The following is an 18871-nucleotide window of genomic DNA, read 5'->3' as shown; positions in this document are numbered from 1 at the left end:
CCCCCCCCCCAAAAAAAACCAAGAAGGTAGAAAAAATGGGAAACATACCTAGAAAAAAAATGTTTAAGATGATCATTCATTATCTCAACTGCTGTTGAGCAAGACACATTATCAGGCTTCTTGTCTTTCCTCTGAGTTGGCCCAGCCAGGACACAAAGACAGACTTCTAAGCCATTTACCTGCAAAGCTAGAAGCCTGTTTTTATATTTTATTGTTGCTCTTTTCAGCTGAGAAGTTGAATAGCATCTTAAGCCCCATTAGCTAAGGATTAAGCAAGAGACTGCGTGCCACAGCCTGCGGCAGGGCAGAGAATCTGCTGTTCCCACAGGAGATCAAATCCTACGACAAATGCTGTGACGAAACAGCTCTAATAAACAACAGTGAGGCTGGCCTGTTACAGGAGCTGTCATCCCACTTGCTGGAGAAAACAGTGTTTTAATAATATTCTGATTTCATCATCAAACTGTCTGGGTACCACAGTTCTCAGATTAAATGAGAAGCCGCATATGCCTATCAGGATATGTAAAAATTGTTCTATATTTTTCAATGTCAGTATCACTAGAGAAACAAACACCCTCCAGCATTTTATACCCACGCTGAAACAGCATACCCTGAACTATCTCCAATGGGCTGAAACAATACCCTCTCTTGATAACTCTGAACTTTGAGGGAGTTTGAACGTAAAAATTAAGTTTAAAGGCTTTTTGTGTTACTAAGTGAAATGTCTTATGTTGGATCACATATTTTCACTCTACAATCCGAAAGAAGGTCACCAGATGGCACTATTACACATTGTCTTTCTGATTTCAGTGTCTTAATACACACAAAAAGTTTTTAATTGTGGAAGAACTGGTACTACTGTTACTGTAGCACCGCATTTATTTGGGGGCAAGTGTGATGAGTAGCATCTCTGCAACCTTAACAAACTCTTCCAGAGGAGCTGTCCTCTGAGAACCAGATGCTCTTCACAGATTTAAATACAGACATAAAAAAAGGGAAGGGACTGTTTTGTTATTTATGTCTCTCTCTGCTCAAGGAGTAGCATGTATCTGTAATGGAAACACACCACAGCAGGAATGCACACACATTTGGCTATGCTGATTTCTCCTCTTTGGTAAGCAGAAATGCTCTGCTGTCATTATACAGAGATTAAATGCCCTAGGCATACTGTAAATATGTACTTTTCGTAATTATACTGACAGAGTGCAAGCATATCCAAGCTGCATCTTGGACTCAATTAAAATGCATCTGCACACCTATCAGCAAAACACTGCATATATGACAGTGAAAGCTGACATTTGAACTTCTCTCGATTGTCCTCAGCTCTTCTTTTAACAATATAAGCAGAAATATTAACCTCAAAGCTCTTAATTGACATGTCACTTACAAATGGCCTGAGCAACTCTTGATATGTATCTTTTATAATAGCAAACCATTGCTTATTTCTGTGGCTACTAATTTGTGATCCACTGATACGTGAGTCATGATTAATTCCATAGCATGTTAGAAGAGTAATTTAGAATAGTAATTTAGACCTGCTAATGCTTTAAGGTTGTAGGGTTCTTTTAGCTTTTTTCAGATATGGTTTTGTTGAAACCTTATATAAGCTGCATTATCAGTTTTTTCCTGACTCACAGGACAAAGAAATAGACTCAGAAAATTATTATTTTGCTTTCCACATATCCCATTATATGCATTTTTTGTGAAGTATATCTTATACTCCAATAAACTCGTAACTAGTGAAACAGTGAAAAAAAAGATAAGGCCATGAACTTTAAAGTATGTGATGCAAATGGTCGACTGTCACAAAATGTCCCAAACCACACATGGTTGACTGGATCTGCCTCTGACAAAATGCTCTTCCTGTATCTTGACTGGGATTTATGTGACAGCAGCCTTAGTAAGTTTACTTCATGACAAGTGTATCATCAGCATACATGCTGCATTGGAGATGCTAGCAACCTTGCTAAAGAAAAACAGTGGAAAACATCAGAAACGTAACTGTTTCTGCTAACAAGGAGCCTTCAGTATTGTGTCTGACCTTACCTTCTGATCTCAATTAAATTTTTTCTTCCAAATTCCAGTTTGGAGTGTTCATGCTGGCCTGGACATACAATACCCAAGTGGAACTAACCAAAACCAACAGAACTGCCACCACAGGCCTAGGGGAGCACTGCCAGCAGTCAACACACACAGTGCAGTCACATGAAAAACAATTCTCCTATATTTCTTTTTTATGCTTTTATGCATTTTACGAGGAATAAATTCACCCAGTGGACATACAACTTTGTCTATAGTAGCACCATATTTTGGAAGTACACTAAAAAGGCAGCAGAATTTTTCACAGGAAATGATGATGCATTTTACCAAAAGTAAAAGTCATATAACACAGATATATTCTCTGTATATTTCTGCTCACAGAAGTGAGCAGTTCTGCTCAACACAGCTTTACATTCATCCCATGTAGCTTCATGAACTTGAGTAAGCTTCTTACATTAGGAGTGTAGCACACATCCTATTGTAATAGTTCTGTTTTTCTCAAGCGTAGAAAAACTAGATTTCCAGCAATGTTCTCCTTGCTAGGGGGGGTAATATTGGGCAATATAGCTCCCTTCCAATAAAAAAAAAGTCAGCAAGGTACAAAATGTTATCAAGACTTAGAAAATCCTGCTTCTCTTTTCCACAATGTTTGCTGCCAAGCAGCATCTTGATGGTCATTGCTTTCTGCACAGTGTGCTACAATTACATAAACTTCTTCTAGCACTCTGAATCTATCCAAAACCCATGAAACAATGGTGACACCCATCAACTGCAAACAGAAAGCTAGCCACATGCAGCTGGTCAGCTCTCTGAAATGTGCAATCCCTGGCTAACGTTTGGAGCTGAAAGAACAGATTCTTCTCCTGGTCTTGGCGCCAGGAAGCACTTTGCTATGTAGTCTTTCACAGGCTGCCAGAAAGAGTTTCTTGGCCTGAGCTGTGGGAAATGGTGACACAACAATCTCAGCCACTGAGAGCACCTGGCAAACCTGACACATCAGAACAGAAACATCGAGATATTAGGAAAACCAGTAAGTTACGGCTCCTTGCCCAAAACCTGCTGGTTTTCCTTATTCTTCCTTTGCTGTAAGAGGCTTGGTGAACAAATTGCAACCAGTGTTGGCCCTAGAAGAGGTTGGGGAGTGCTGGCTGAGTCTTGGCATTGGCCAGTCCTCCACACCCCATCCCCTACACTTAGGAAGAATGTACTCATGTCTCAGGGGGGTACCTAGCAAAGACAAGACAGTAAATTTCAAGTTTTCCATGGCAAATGGACAGTGGTATGTATGGTACAAAATCTCTGGTTAATATGAAATAACACAGGCATAAGAATGCGGTATGGCATCAAATACTTAACGTAATGGGAGGAATTTTGCCTTTTAAAAAATACCTGTTTCTCATTACCAATTTCCTACCCTTATGCCTTACTCTCTGATCCTTATCCTGATACAAGATGATCCTATAATCGCTACTTTGACTACTCATTCAGGATGTTAAAAAAAGGTGGTGGTCAGAACACACTGCAACAGGATGTGAAACACACTGTCTTCTTGCTACACACAGACATTGTAGCACTGATTATTTTAATGGCATGACATCCAAGCACATCTAGGTTTTTTTCACAAATTAATAAGGCAGGCATACGATTTTACAAGTCTTAAGGGGATCTGAGACAGAGTGAAAGAAATTACTTGCCCAAACTCAACCAACAAGTCTGAATGAGCCATGACTGCAACCCGATTTCCTTTTAAGGGACCGTGTGCCCATATGCTTCCTCACGGCAGGCTCTATTCACTCCCTATATTGTAAAATATTTGAAAACAACAATTAGCATTTAATTGTGAAGAACAAACTTTCAAAGGCAGTGAAAAGCAGATGGAGCAATAACAATGTAATCTGAATTTTCATAATTAACCCTCATTTTTCCTTTGGAAGCTGGAGTTGCAGAATCCTAACAAGGGTTTCCTCATTATTTTAGAAGCCGTATACAATTTAACTCATTCATTGTAAATGTTCATTCACATTGAAGGCTAATGAAAATTTAATGAATTAAAGAATGGTTTAATTAGTTAACCAATACTGTAATTCTCTGAAAGTTAAAATTATACCTCATCTTACCAAAAAGATAATCCAGAAAAATCCGCTATGAATCATATATGCTAACAATCTCTGTGGCCGCAGTGCCAGTGACTTTTCTATAAATAACAGTAAGACTCACTCAATAGCTTATTTGCCACATGCACCTCTTTGGAACCACATGTGATATCTACATACCGACCTGAATACCGAGGGAGCAAATGAAATGTTTACAGACTCAGATTAACACCTAAATAAGCATTTTATTTTGCTTAGTGGCAGAGAAAATTGGTAATTTTGAATCACCCCTAACTTGAATGTGACTCTGTGCAAAATGACATCAGGTTGTCATGCTCACCACAACCTGATGCAATTTCAGGTGTTAGAAGAGGCAACGCCACGATATGTATTTGGGCTATTGCAACAAAAGCACAGGAGATGGCTTTCAGATTTTACCGGACTATTGCTGTAGGTAATTGCCCAGATTGATTTTGCCCAATTTCAGGTCAGGAGAGGATTAATCCTTGTAATAAAGATCCACATCATGCTATAAAAATGCCCATTTCTCTGGACTGATCACAGAAGTAACCTGAGGAGACTATATTCATAGGCCAGGCAGCACAGCTAAGCCAGATGAATCTGGAGCCAAGAGCTGGATTCTGCAATTGTCTAAGTCTTCAACTTCTCATTGCCAATTTTAAATGCAGATCAACTAAATCTGAAAATTAGTTAATCTGCCTTTTTATTTTTGTATACTATTTTTCCATACGAAGACCAGGTCATTTTCAGAGAAGATTTCTCTTCCACTGTATCACTCACAAAAATGTGCCTGTATGTGTACTAACTAATTGTAGAGCAGTAGCTTTTCCTACATTTCAGAAAGTTATTAACTGACTTTACCCATACCCAGTATTCCCCTTAAAGAGATGGGCCCTTAAAAATGATGAAGGCAGCAATGGTTTCTAGGGATGAAGTGTCCAAGAAAAGACTATTATGGGCCCACCATAAAATAACTGCTTTGAGATTTATCAGTAATCCAAAAACTACCCACATGACAGGACAGATCAGGCTGTGAAGCACTGAGTGCCCTTTTCCAGTTTAAGTCCAAGGGCACAGAAAGCTGATAAAGCCTGTTTTGCTTGCTCTGAGTCCAAAAGAAATTGCTTGCTTTGTTTGCTAGAGGTGATTTAATATGGAAAGATACCAGCTCAGAAGCTTGGAATTACACAGTGGCAGAGAGAGACCAGAGAAGCAGCAAGATCATAATTCTCAATGTCCCTACTTTGGGGCTTAATTTCACTTTCATCAAAATCAACAGCAAAACTTGCCACTGACTTCAAACCTACTTTATATTCAGTGTAGCCCTTTCCCCCAAAAAAAAAAAAAAAAAAAAGAAAAAAAAAAGAAAAGAAAATAATTCTTAGAATGAGAAAAATCTACACCTACAGGTTTGTTCAAGTCCAGTTTCATTTTTTTTCCTACTATTTCTCCTAATATTTTTAAGGAGGGACAATAATGATAACGATGGGAAGAACTCTTAAGCAAGAAATCTAGTAACATTTAAAACTTTGGCAAAAATGGCTGCTAACAAGATTATGCATATGAAGATGCTTCAAAAATAGCATGCCACTAAATAAATGCCTCATATATGGTATCTGATTTGTTTGCCAGTTTCCACCAAGCCTCACCACTGCTGTATCTACCACGTTTCCCTCAAATGCCACATGTTCTACCTTGCTTCAAGACCATTTTGCCATCACGATGCTGACCATTGTTTTTCTTGCACACAGTAATCCAATCAAGCAAGCAGAAATAAACCTTCCTACAGCACACTGTAAAACGTTCTACAAGACTTGAAAGCCAAAGGTTTCTAAGAAGATTAAATGAAAGAGAGAACCATATCTCAACCCTTAAATCCAAAACTAAGGCATGAGTTTGCAATTCAGGCCACGCCTGTTACTGAGCCTATTGCTGTTACTTTAAGATGAGAGTACGTATTTCTTTATGCATGTCCACGTGTGAGATTATAAATCAACACTTATTTCCCACGGCCCTTAATATGAAAGAAGAAGTTGCATGTTTTTTGGATGCTAAATATATATATATTATATATTACTTTCTAAATACCCTTATGGAACTGCTTGCAAGCAAACAATGGACAAAGGAAGTAATCCAAATAACTCAGTAAGTAATTTCAATACTAATATATTTTAAAATACTGATTTTTCAATATTTATATTTGCAAATAATTACTAATACATTTGCAAATGAATATATTAATATATTTACAAATAATTAGGGAATGGTTCTGCTGACTTTTCTATTCCTTTGCTTAAGAAGACTTATGCTTTCTGTGTAGATACTTAAAGTGAAGAAAGTAATACTTTAAATTCATGTCCCAACTTACTTCACAGTTTCTTGCTTATATAACAAATTTTAGTTACTGTAATTCCAGCTGTTGGCCTTTCCTCTGAATAAGAAGTGGCCTTTTCGCTGCATGAAATGTCATATAGTAAAGAATAGTGCCCTTGGCCATTCCCATGATAGAATCAAGTCCTGATTACCTCACCGGAAAGCGAGAAATCATCCCTCTCCAGTGATGCAGTCCTCCTGTTTCTATCCTTGTAGTGGCACAGGATAGCAGGAATTACTAATATGATATATTAAGGTATAATAAAATATGTCAATAGCTCAGTATGTTATGTCCTCAGCCTCAGGCAGGAATGATTTATTGCTTGGAAGGAATCCAAATTTAAGGAGAAAACACAGGCATATTTCTCTGAACAGCTAATCTGGACAAAAAAATATGAGAAATGTGCTGCTCAGAAATATTTGAGTAAGTCTTATGGAAATGGGTTACTAGGCAAAGGACAGGTGAAATGATGTAGGAAGCATGAAAATTACCATCCCATGGACCTTTTATATGGCCTGCATGGCACCTTTCAGACTCTCGATCATGTGTGCATGTGTATATAGGTGTGCCTATACACACACACACAAATGGTAAATGGTTCCAGCACAGATTGAGAACGAGACAATTAAAAGTTTACAAAATCACTTCATTATAACGTGTAGAGTAGGATTCTGAGTGGCAGCAAGTAGCAATTTTATCTCAGAAACTGAACACAAGAAACAAAGGCAGTATTACTCCAAAATTTCATCATGATCATTCTCTGACTAAATTTTAGAGGAATTTTGCCATTGGTTTTGTGTGAGAAGAGACTGGGGTACTCTGTCTGTGACTTCTGGAGAGCAACTAGCATTGCTGTGCCTGCTTCAAAGATACATATGGGTCAAAAACTCATTCTGAACTTGAGAACTTAACCGTTTTTCATGGTTTTCAATAGAGAGAGAAAATAATAACCACTTATTAATCCAAACTTTGCAGACTATTTCATGACTATTTATATCACTGCAGCATTTAAAAATGCAGCCAAGATGAAGTCTTCAAACAGGATGTGCCTCCACCCAGAAACATTTTAAATTAAAACAAAATGTAGCAAATAAATACTATAAAGAATAAAGCAGAAAAATAGGAATATTTAAATAGCAATAAAATTATACAGAAACAAAAAATAGCTGCTAGACAGCATGATGCTTTCAAATGACTTCAGATGACTGCTTTAAAAATACGTAAGTAACTTAATAATATGAACTATTTTTAACTGCTCCTGGACAAAGCAATTTCTGGAGTTCCAAAATCTGGTTATTTTTCCACTCAAACATATGATTGCTATAAATTTTAACTAAGTGATAATTTAGTGATTGTGCCTGCTAGCAATAAAGGGGTTTTAATCAGTAATTTGATAAAAGCTTGCACCACAAATTAAACAACAAAATTAACATCAGATTATTCCCAAAAGATGTGCCCCTCCTCTAGTGTTACAAACCCTGCAAATTTCAACTTTTTCCCTTGGGCAAAAGCCTACATAACTGGACAGGTCTCAGACAATGCCCTGAAGGTCACCAAACACAGGCTGTGACAGCAGATGTGCCTTTTCCTTAGTGCTCTATATCCGCTAGAGCTGTTTTACAGGAATGTAAGAGGGTGAAAAGTTTACACTAGCTGGTTATGCAATAAATGTCAGTGGTATTACCACTGACTTTAGACTACACTCCCAGCAGTAACTAGTTAAGAGGTGATAAAGCAGGATTAATTCCTGAGGAAAATTTATGATTAATTTGTTAGTGTAGCATGCAGTACAAATTCCCTGCTACCTTTATTCTTCCTCAAAAAAGAAATTATTTTGCACCAATCTATTCATCCCTTAAGTATAGTACTTCATGGTGGCATTAATATTACACACACACCTTTAAGTCTATTCTCACATACTCACCTTAAAAGAAGTCATCCAAGATCATTGCTATTTATGGCTATTCATGTAAATGAATACAACTTCAATGATACGGATGACAGTGGAATAGCAATGGAATAGTGCAAAATGCAGTAACTGAGCAGTAACTATTCTTTGAACTGCCCTGATGAAATTGTATCTGACAGGGACAGTAAAATTACCCAAAGTGAGCTGCTGTTGACTAAGGCATAGCAGTAGTTACACCACTAGCTAAAGCTGCTTTGGAGGCAACGTGAGCTCTGAAGCCTCCACCTGCTGTAGAAACATGAACAACACTTGAGATTCTCATTGCTCTCCACAGCAATAAGGCTCAATTCCACTGTCAGTAAGGCAATGGCTGGTTTTCCAGAAGTGCACTTTTTTCATTTCCTCTTTTCAGATAGGAACGCATGTAAGCCAACAAACTACCAATGACAGCAAATAGCAACTGTATTTCCTCAAAGTTACAGGTATTGCCTGCAAAATTATGCAATATGTGATAGTGTACTACAATGTATTTTCTGTCAGATGTAATTGGTTTGCCAAAAGTATGCCCTAAGGCTGTGCTAACTTAGAATTTCCATCTTGCCTGCAACACTGACCTGTGCTTAACAATGCAATTGCAAGAATTTCACACACACAGATTTACAATAAAACCAAACTAAACTCAAACCATCTGATCTGCCTGTTTTCCCCAAAAGCAAAACAAAGCACCAATACTATTATTTTGACTTAGGTCCTATTATACAAAAGATGCTGCCTTTTGAGAGGTCATAGAGAGAAATGAACTATCTCTTCAAATTACGTCCTGGACATCCATGTGTAATAAATAATCAGCAACTCAGTGACAGCTCCAATGAAGAGGAAAAGACTGGTGGTATGCTGACTATATAGAAGACTAAGCATATATAAATGTACACAAAATTATGCATATGATGAATCATATTCTTCTTACCAGGTACTCTGAATGGCATTTATTTTTTCCCACCATGAGCTACTGAGGGGAGGAACTGCGATTTCATACAGTTGTCTAAGCACCTAGCGTGATGAAGACCGGATTACCATCTTGGTACTTTGGTATGAATATTAATAATAGTTAAAACATGTGTGTCTGTGTTAAAACAGAACAATAAGGAGTCAAGAGCATTCTATAAGAAGGAGTTCTGATTGACAGCCCAAACTTCCAGAATTTTGAAATCCACAGCTAAGTATTACTAAGGTATTTGGTTTGTACTGATAAAGGAAGATAGTGAGTTTTCAAGAGAAGTACTTAATGAGGGGTTTTGAATTAAAATCACAAAAGCAGTCACCTTTCTTTCTCTAAACCACCTGTATCTCACCTTACGATGCATAACAACTGATCTGTGCATAATAAATTCATTATAATTATCTGACTTTGCTCTATCTTGACATTTTAGGCTCTAAAAAAGCTGCCAGTGTCAAGAAAGAATTTGAATCTCTAGCTTGTGCCAATAGCACACTTACTGCTGCACAGATTAATGGAACCAGCCATTAACATAAATAACAAAAAGTGGTATTTAAATAAGAGCTGGCTGAAATACAGTTGAATAAGTCTAATCTAGGTTAAGGTGAAGGAAACACCATTTCTTATTCTACAGAATTAGTCCCACACTAGTCATAGATTAGTCACAGTCTGCAGGTTAGGCAAAACATTATAGGTGACTGGGGAGAAATTAAGAAGTCTTACTCTTTACATTAAAGTTTATTTTATAAATAGCAAAAAAGGTTACTAAACAGACAAGAGATGTCTTAATTTTTATAGGTATTACAGCTGTTTACGTATACTCATCTCTAATACATCCTGCCATCTGTTGAATACCTCATGTGTAAAACGGTTTTAACATTCATTCATCCCACATAGATCTTTTGAAGTGTAAGCTTTCAGACTTCCTTTGTCTCCATATTTCTTTGCTTTGCTGACTAAAATAAGATTTTGAATTTTGGTCAAAAGGACTGAGGGAAGCTATTTTAATTTTGAAATACTGGTACTGTATTCATTGCTGTTTACCAGAAAGCATTCACTGGTTTTGTATGTTTGCTGTCTGTACCTAAGGGGTAATGTTCATAAATGTCCAAATCTCACGTTGCCTTACACCATCTTTATAAAATATACTAATGTCCAACCACAGGTGACAGAGAATAGGAACCCTGACTGTCCACTTTAGGTTCAGTCCTTTCAGAAGCTTTCTGCATAGAAGGTCTCTATTTCTGTGGTTAAAAAGCCTGACTTTCAACAAACGCCAGACAAGCAGGGGCATGTACCTTATTTTTAAGAACTGTCCTGACCATTACACTTTTCCACTTCTACATCACTTTTGTTATAGGACTTTCTTCAGTATGAACATACTATACATCATGCAGTAATAAATTCAAATTGGTTATAATCTTATTCTACAGTTACAAAAGCAAAATGCCTGAATTCTTGGAAACAATTTCAGAAGGACAAAAGACCCAAAAGGGGCTGTTTTCTCACCTTTACAGTTGGCAGTGGAAAACTGACTCCTGCTAATAAAACCAACACAAACCCAGATCATTAACAGGGCAGAAGCACTTTATCAAATCTAATTTTTTGGCAAGTGGCCCTGGTGGTGTAGTGCTGGCTGCCTAGGGAGTGTCACCACCCAGAAAGGCCAAAGCCACCCTAAAGTCAGCAGTGCCCAAAACACCCTCAACACTGCAACAAGCACTGCCCTAGGGCACCTTTCTACCACCCACATCCCACACTTCAGAAAAGATGGGTATCGACACCCACCCTTTAAAAACATGGTGTGGAGGCCTCACTATTGCCTTTTAAAACAAGGACAGAAAAAGTAGGGGAGCCAGCTGTGCCTTGCCACACAAAAATTCTATATGATGAGTGGAGCACCACATAAAGTGAGCAGTGAATGTGAGAGACCTGTATATAATTGCATAAAATTTGACCACTCTCACCACCAGAATCTGAAAAGTTTGTAAAGCCGCTCGATTTTGTTAAATATTAGTCTGGGAGGTAAATTTGGAGGCTAGCTTGGGGAAAAAAGTAGAGGAATGAGGGTTAGAAGATGGAAAAGCAGTACCATGCTGCTCCACCTGAGTCTGGCATTTCTGAGCAAGCCTCAAAGCAAAACTATGGCACCTGAAGATCTCTGTTTGAAAGTGAAGCTCCTTCAGAGTTCAAGTCCTTCAAGTACCCCCACGCAGGCAGACATATTGAGGTCTAGTATACCGATTTGGGGATTTAAATTCCACCTACAGTCTCCTGTAGCTCCCACATCCTGTTGAGGATCCAGACCAAAGTACCCAAGACTGAGATGGCAGAAGGAAAAACATTTATAAAGTCTCTGGACTTTGGGACTGCATATTCCTCTCTTCATACAGCTTCTAGCACAATGAATTTAATCATGTCTGGAGTTCTGAGATACAGCATGGTGAACATCTTCCAACGCAGCTGGTTTTGTGCAGTCTCTAAGTATCATCTGACTTCTTTTTAATTACATATGCTTTTTATTTTTAAATATATTGATGGATATGTTGTCCCCTTGTTGTTCACCAAAAGTGGCAGAGTTTTAGCCTTCATTTTCCCAGCACAATTAGCAAGCATTGCCTAATGAACCTTAGTGGATGGCCATGATTTAAGAGCATTTAATCTATACTGCATTTCCATGCTGTCACTTTCTGCTCATTACCAGGGTACATACATACAAAACCAAGAGACTCCAGTGGTGAAAACCACTATAATAATTTCTTTGTAGTCAATAAATTACTGAGAAGCACTAAAATAAACTGAGAACAGTATCAATTTCACTGTACTAATGGTTGCACGTATAAAGTATCAGCCTGTGGGTATGTCAGTAACAGGCCTAAATTAAAACAACAATGCTAAATACTTGAGGCAAATTAACTAACAGTTATTGCTATTGGAGTAACATTAGGTAAACACAGAAGTTAACTTGAAAGTTTTTGAGATAATAAAAGCAGATAGAACACACAAAGCCAGGCTTTTATCAACATAAAACAGGGTACAAGGACAGTGATGATGCTCACGTTCCAAAAATGTACTTAAAACAATGCAACCATCTTGCATACGTTGGTATGCAAGATCCAGATACTCATAGCTCTCTACAGTCACACACATGCTTGCACAAGTAGACCAACTGTGCAATGTCTGTAGAGTAAGACTCTCATCTCCCTATGAACTATGAAACACTGCTTTAAAATATCTAGTGGTGGTGGGGAGAGAAGAAAGGCCATTCTATAGACAGAGTTACAGTTACTGGGTCTGCAGATGCAACATCAAGAAGCCCTGAAAAAGAACTGTTCAGCAGTTCAAACCAACAACAAACTCAGACCTTTTGCAGATTCCAATTTTCCCTGTATGCATGCAGGTAATTTGTGTTTTTCCTTAATCAAACACATATCAGATCATATATTATAACAGTGACTGTGCATGTGCAGTGTTAATACAGCCACCAGTTAGAGAAGTACTTACAAATACTGTTAACAACCTTTCCTTTAGAATGCAAATACTGCCATTAAAATACAATGTGGCAACACTTGAGATCAGTATAGATCTTAAAATATCACACACAAGCTATTAAAGTTTCTTTAGACAACAAAATTGGCAATAAAATAATGTCAAACTATGTCTTGTTGGTAAAAATAGCTCATTTTCCAAATGCAGTTCTCTGTAAATGTAGATAAACTGTAACTGTCTTGTATATACCATAAGCTATCTATCTAAAATGGTACTGTCAGTGAAACAGATGTCATTGCACAATATTCCTGTGCCACCCACATTCTGTTCTCCTAGTTGCCAAACAGAACTGTTTTGAGTTATTTACTGAGCAATCAGATTCAAGTATTTGTGCAATGATCTCCATCCTACATTAGAGAAAAAAAGTACTTAAAAACTGAAATGTAATTTCACATGATGTTTTAATATGATGTAATATATTCAGCGTGCCTTCACCAGTACAGACTATGAAGAAAAGACTGAAACCTTAACAGAAGGTCAAAAAAATCTTATTTTTAAGAACTTTGTACATCAGCTTTTTCCATTTTCCTCTTCCTGTCCATTATACTCCATTTCAAGCTTCTGTTTTTAAACATCTTCACTCAAATGAGGAAGATGTAGAAATAATACCAAAGTTTCCTCCCCAGTCCCCTAAAATAATCCGTTTTTTGCGGGATAACTACATAAAACATAAAAATCACACCACAGAATAAGTTAGGCTGGAAGGGACTTCTGGAGGTATCTGGTAGTGGGACCATACTACCTACTGTAGGGCCCATTCAGGGCAGCCCACACCCTGTGGTGCCACTTGTCAGGGACCCTTCTTGGGCTGCATATGCCATATGCCACCCTACATTGTAGAACTTAGGCATCTGGTTTTTATGCTGTCTTTTCATGCTGGCTTGATTTTTCATCTTTCCTCCTTTTTTCCCATCCTTGTCACAGTGATCTCTGGGGTTCATCAGTATCAGACTGCCATCAGGCTTCCTTGAGGGTGAGATGGGGCACGAGACTATCCGCAGTTCAAACAGGACCTTGCCAATGCATCCCAGGAACTCTAATTGCAAAAAGCTTGTAGTCTGTTCTCAGTGTCACCAAATTGTTGCCAAAATACCAGATTTTCTCAACCTGTACCCTTTAAGAACCCAGACTGTATTTGTTTGAAAGTTTGTGAAAGATGACCACAATGAAATTCATATCAAGTACTCTGCTGCATTCACAGTTGTACAAGTAACTGACACACAAAAGAACATAAGATCAGAAAAAGTAGTTAAGTTCAAATAGTCACAGTTTTCTAGTACAAAAAAAGTGCTTTAATTCTTAAAAACAGGGAAGAGAGGAATCTAAAAGACATCTAGAGATACATATGCATTCTAGCAATGAATACATCTAGACCAAATGACAGCTATGCAGAAAAATCACTTTGTATCTAAGACCTTTTTCTCGTGGGAAATACTGTTCTTGAGAAGGTAAAACTTTCTTCAACCTTTCAAGATGATTGATAATAAAAGCACTGAAATTAAGATTAAAATACATTTTAGTATCTCAAGAGGTTTTTTGATCTGATCAGATTTTTACTCTTTGATACTTGTTTGCTAGTAAGCCACCTAACCCCTCAACTATCCAGCTTTATGATGCCTTATTTAGACCTCCTAACTTCGTTGAGCTGCTTTCAGATTACAACACAAAGTCTTAAAGATAAATAAGGCAGGCACGTTTTATTAGCAGAACACTTGCCAGTTTGGCAACAGCAGAATCAACAACAGATCGGCAGAAGGAGTATTGATTAGAGGAAAGAAGAGAATTTTCTATACACTCCTGAAACAAAGTTCTTTCAAGACACTCTAACCTACCCATTCCAAGGAGCTGCCTAGGAATTCTCTGCCCTAATGGGGAAAAAAGAGTAGAAAACCTTTCCATTGGAAACAACTGAGATTGCAAATTCTGCATTTGATATACTAATTTGATTATATACACTTTAATTTTGCATTGACATAGTACACCTTTGATGACTGGAAGCAATCTAGGCTAACAGCTAACACTGTAGAAATGAAGCATCCCTTGCCACCAAAAGCCAAGACTATCACTTCTGCAATACTTATAATCCCCACTGGTTAGGAAATAAGCACCCATGCGCATTGCATTCACTACTAGGCACCGGATCTCAGACTACAAAAACATTTTATCCTTTGCTTCAGGCAATAACTTTCAAGCTGAAAATCCTAGGCATTTCTATCAGGCTTAGGACTACATGTCATAGTTTTTCTTTTCTCTCTCTCTTTTTTTTTTTTTTTTAATTTAAAAAGCAATGAAACCAACTATCTAATAACAGTAAACAAAGGAACACTTCAGTGAGATTCCTTCCAAAGAACATAATCTGTGACATCCTTGCTATTAGAAAATCAGTTCATTCATCCTGCTAAACACTGTTCAACTGAGTAGTAAAATAATTCATAATGAGCTATAATTTCAAAGTGTTAGCTGAATATTCAAAAATCTGTCCTTACAGCTTGGGTCATAGAAGAAATACATGGTCTGATACCTTCAGAAGCTGTTTTCCCCAGGAAGCGGGAAATACGTGTTAGCTAAATTGCGACAAAATTAGAACATGTCTTTCATTGCCCTCTACCCCTCAATGATTTATGAATACATTATTTTATCATTTTAATTAACTTCAAGTGAATTCATGAGAAATATCTTCATGAAACACATGATGCAAAGCTTGTGTTTTTAGGAAAAGTAGCTAGATTTCTGATTTTTTCATCCCTATCTGAATTCTGTGCACCTATAATGTGAATAAACTCTAAGAAAAAGTAATTAATATATCAAACAATAAAGGACTGCTCCTAAAGGTATTTTTTTAAAATCAAGTCCTTCAGAGTACTTTAAACATTTATTATGTTCAGTATGACTCGCAAATGATTTATTCTTCTATCCAGTTGAGAATAATTGAGCGCTTACCATGGTATACAGCTACTCTACACCATCCTATAGCCTGGACAACCCAAGGCAGTTGCTTTTCATATTGACATCATTTAAGACCAGTTATAAATTCACATCTCCTTCAAATCCAGTTTATGGACAGATGAAGGTGCACTAAACAGTTACTTGATATACCATAGTCTCTTCCTATCATTACACACATTTAGCACAAACTGTTAAAGTACTTACAATGCACTGTGAAATACTACATTGTTCAGAAACAGCTAATGTAGTTAAAGAAGCCCTTCATTCATTAGGACAAATACTTTGTTGGTGTTGACCCTTCTTTTCATTTACTTACAAAATCCCAGTTATGCGTTTTGAGAAAGATGAAGATGAGCATGCTGATTTAGGAAAAGGAACAGAACAAAAAGGAAAATATAAAATTACAAGTTAAGTGTATAGGTGTTAAAATGGGTTAGAAAATAAAAAAATTGAGAATTTTCTGGTTTCATTTTTGGTGGACTTTTCTGTGGCTTGTCCTAAAACTGAAAGCACCTGTCTGTACTGCTAAAATACCAATCTCTCACTTCGAAGTTAGACATATAGGCAGAATTATCAGTTTTCTATGAGTCACAGGCAGGTAGGCCCTCTCTACAGTTATACGTGCTCTGTCTCTCTATCCTCCTGTTTATATGCCTGTACACTTTTATCAGTGGATTGTGTCTCTTCTGAACCACTCATACCGGGCTGTTAAACAAAAGAAACAAAACAGTGAATAGTTCCCTGATACTCTGAATAATTACTGGATAATAAAAACTTACCTGATGAATAACCCTATTGTCATATAAAAGCAGACATTTCAATTTCAGCATTAAACATCCAGTTAACATATTGCTACATACACAAGTATTTATGGGTTCAGCTTCACAAATCCTTAAACATAGCCTGCTTTAAGAAGAGAGCTGTTTAAAAGATGATAGTAATTGCTGAAGACCCACAAAGCCCTCCATGCTTAAATTCCCTTCACTACTTGTGGCCAGGTGTTAGGCCAAAAATCAGTTTGCTTAGTTGCAAATACCATGAATGGGAAACCATCCTGCTTAAACAGAGGACCTCTGCCTTTTGCCATTGTTGTCAATGTTTTTCCAGAGATTTTTCTCATGTAATTGCCACTAATTATGCCTGGAAGTTAATACCATATATCAGTATCAGTAGATGAAAAACATGTATAAAAAATACCTTTGTATACTGTTCCGAGTGATTTACTTTTTTGAGGAAGAAAGTGCATTAAAAGTCTTTAAAAAGCCAACTTTTGTCACACGATGCTCCCCAGATATTGTTACAGCTTAATCCAAAAGCTTAGGGGAAAAATAGTAGCTATATCTCAGACCTCATGAATGTGCCAAAATGCTGAGTAAAGGATTATATCTTTTTGCTGGCATTTTTTTCTTGCTTTCTGTGTGATTAGGAACATTCTGGAGTTAAAAGCTATTGATTTACTGGAAGGCTACCTCATGTTTTATTTTTTCAATCCTATTGGACTGATTAAACAAAAAGACCTTTTAGCAAAACATGGAACTTTTAAAAATTGCTTATTGTACTATATTAGAATCCTTATGATATAGAAGGGCTCAGCACTTACAAGGACATTATTACATATATGCTAATTAAAAATTGACCAACCTTTCCTTCAGCATCTGCTGCTGTTACCTTCTCAACCTTGTTTCTGTTTAAAAATTTCTTCACCCATTCTTCTACTTGAACGTTGAACTTCATGAAAGTCACATAGAAAAAATATGCTGTCAGGAGCGTTAAGCTTTCCCACCACATGATCAAGTTATCCAGAAAAAAGATGATTAGCAAGATCAAGTCAATGATGTAAAAGGACACATCTCGAAAGAGTGGCCACCAAGTAAGGTTCAAGATCTCTCTAGAAAATAAAGCACACATTCCAATAACAAACAGGATATTGAACACGGCAGATCCCACTATTGTACCAATGCCGACATTGCTGTGTGATATAAACACTCCTATTAAAGAAGTGAAGAGTTCTGGGGCTGACCCACCTGCAGCCATGAAGGTTGCACCTGCCACATCATCAGATATTGCCAGTTTTTCAGTGATGACAGTCAAGGAAGGTACAAAGAACTCATCACAGACTATGGCTAAGGCTATAAACATGTAAATCATTCCAATTACATGGAGGATCACTGCTCCCTTTCTTCTCTCCTCAAGAGAGAAAAGGTCCTCGGGGTACTCTCCCTTGGCATGATCATCTGTTGTGTTGTCGTGCTCAGCTTCATATCTCATAGAAGTGTGTGGGTCTGGAGTGCCATCTTCATTCTGTTCCATGAAATCCAACAGAGTTCTTTGGTGTCCATGCATCAGCTTTTGGCTATCTAGGCTGCTGGCCAATGCCATGCTATGTGGTTCCATCTTGAAAAAGGCACTAATTGAAAGAGAGAAAGTACTAATGGCCACTACAGTGACAAGAAGAACTATAATTCGTATCAGTCTCAGTTTTTTCCTAACATTCTGGTGCCATCTGCAACCAAACAGCAGTTCCTCCAAACACAACTCCTCCAAGACACCAGCAACAGTTTTTTTCTGAAGAGCCATTTTGTGTTCTATGTGAGATGCTGAGGGAGTCAGACGGACTGTTCCTTCATACGTTTCTCCAGCTTTGAAGTTAGAAGTGCTTTAAGAGTCTTCCCAGAATCAAGTACTTTTACTCTTCACAGGAAGTATTTTCTTCATGCATCTTAAAAGGACAAACAGGTATTACTAATATTAGTGAAACAGTATGTGATTTCTAAATGCTTTCTAAAAAGCATTTTACAGACTGGGCTAAATTTAGAATTTAAAGCAGAACATTACCAACTGTAACATAAAACCCTGTCACATCCCATCAGACACAGCAACGATATGTTTGTTTCAGCAGTAACCCTGCAGATAACAGTCTATCAATACTCAGATCATTTTAT

The 18871-nt window shown here is 37.4% G+C and overlaps 1 protein-coding gene across 2 annotated transcripts in view; it reads right to left on the bottom strand.

Annotated features, from left to right (window-relative positions):
• Positions 1-18644, bottom strand: part of SLC24A2 (solute carrier family 24 (sodium/potassium/calcium exchanger), member 2) — a 110200-nt gene extending 91556 nt beyond the window's left edge. For both annotated transcript variants that reach the window (XM_010564459.1, XM_010564458.1), the window contains exon 1: positions 17571-18644. In XM_010564459.1, coding sequence (XP_010562761.1) covers positions 17571-18506 — 936 coding nt within the window. In that variant the 5' untranslated portion in view covers positions 18507-18644. The remainder of the gene's footprint in view (positions 1-17570) is intronic.
• Between the last annotated feature and the right edge of the window lie 227 nt (positions 18645-18871).

This window comes from Haliaeetus leucocephalus, unplaced genomic scaffold (genome assembly GCF_000737465.1).
Source record: "Haliaeetus leucocephalus isolate CR32 unplaced genomic scaffold, Haliaeetus_leucocephalus-4.0 Scaffold180, whole genome shotgun sequence".
Lineage (NCBI taxonomy): Eukaryota > Metazoa > Chordata > Aves > Accipitriformes > Accipitridae > Haliaeetus > Haliaeetus leucocephalus.
The sequence above is the reverse complement of the archived record's forward strand: the minus strand, read 5'-3'. Positions and strand labels throughout refer to the sequence as shown.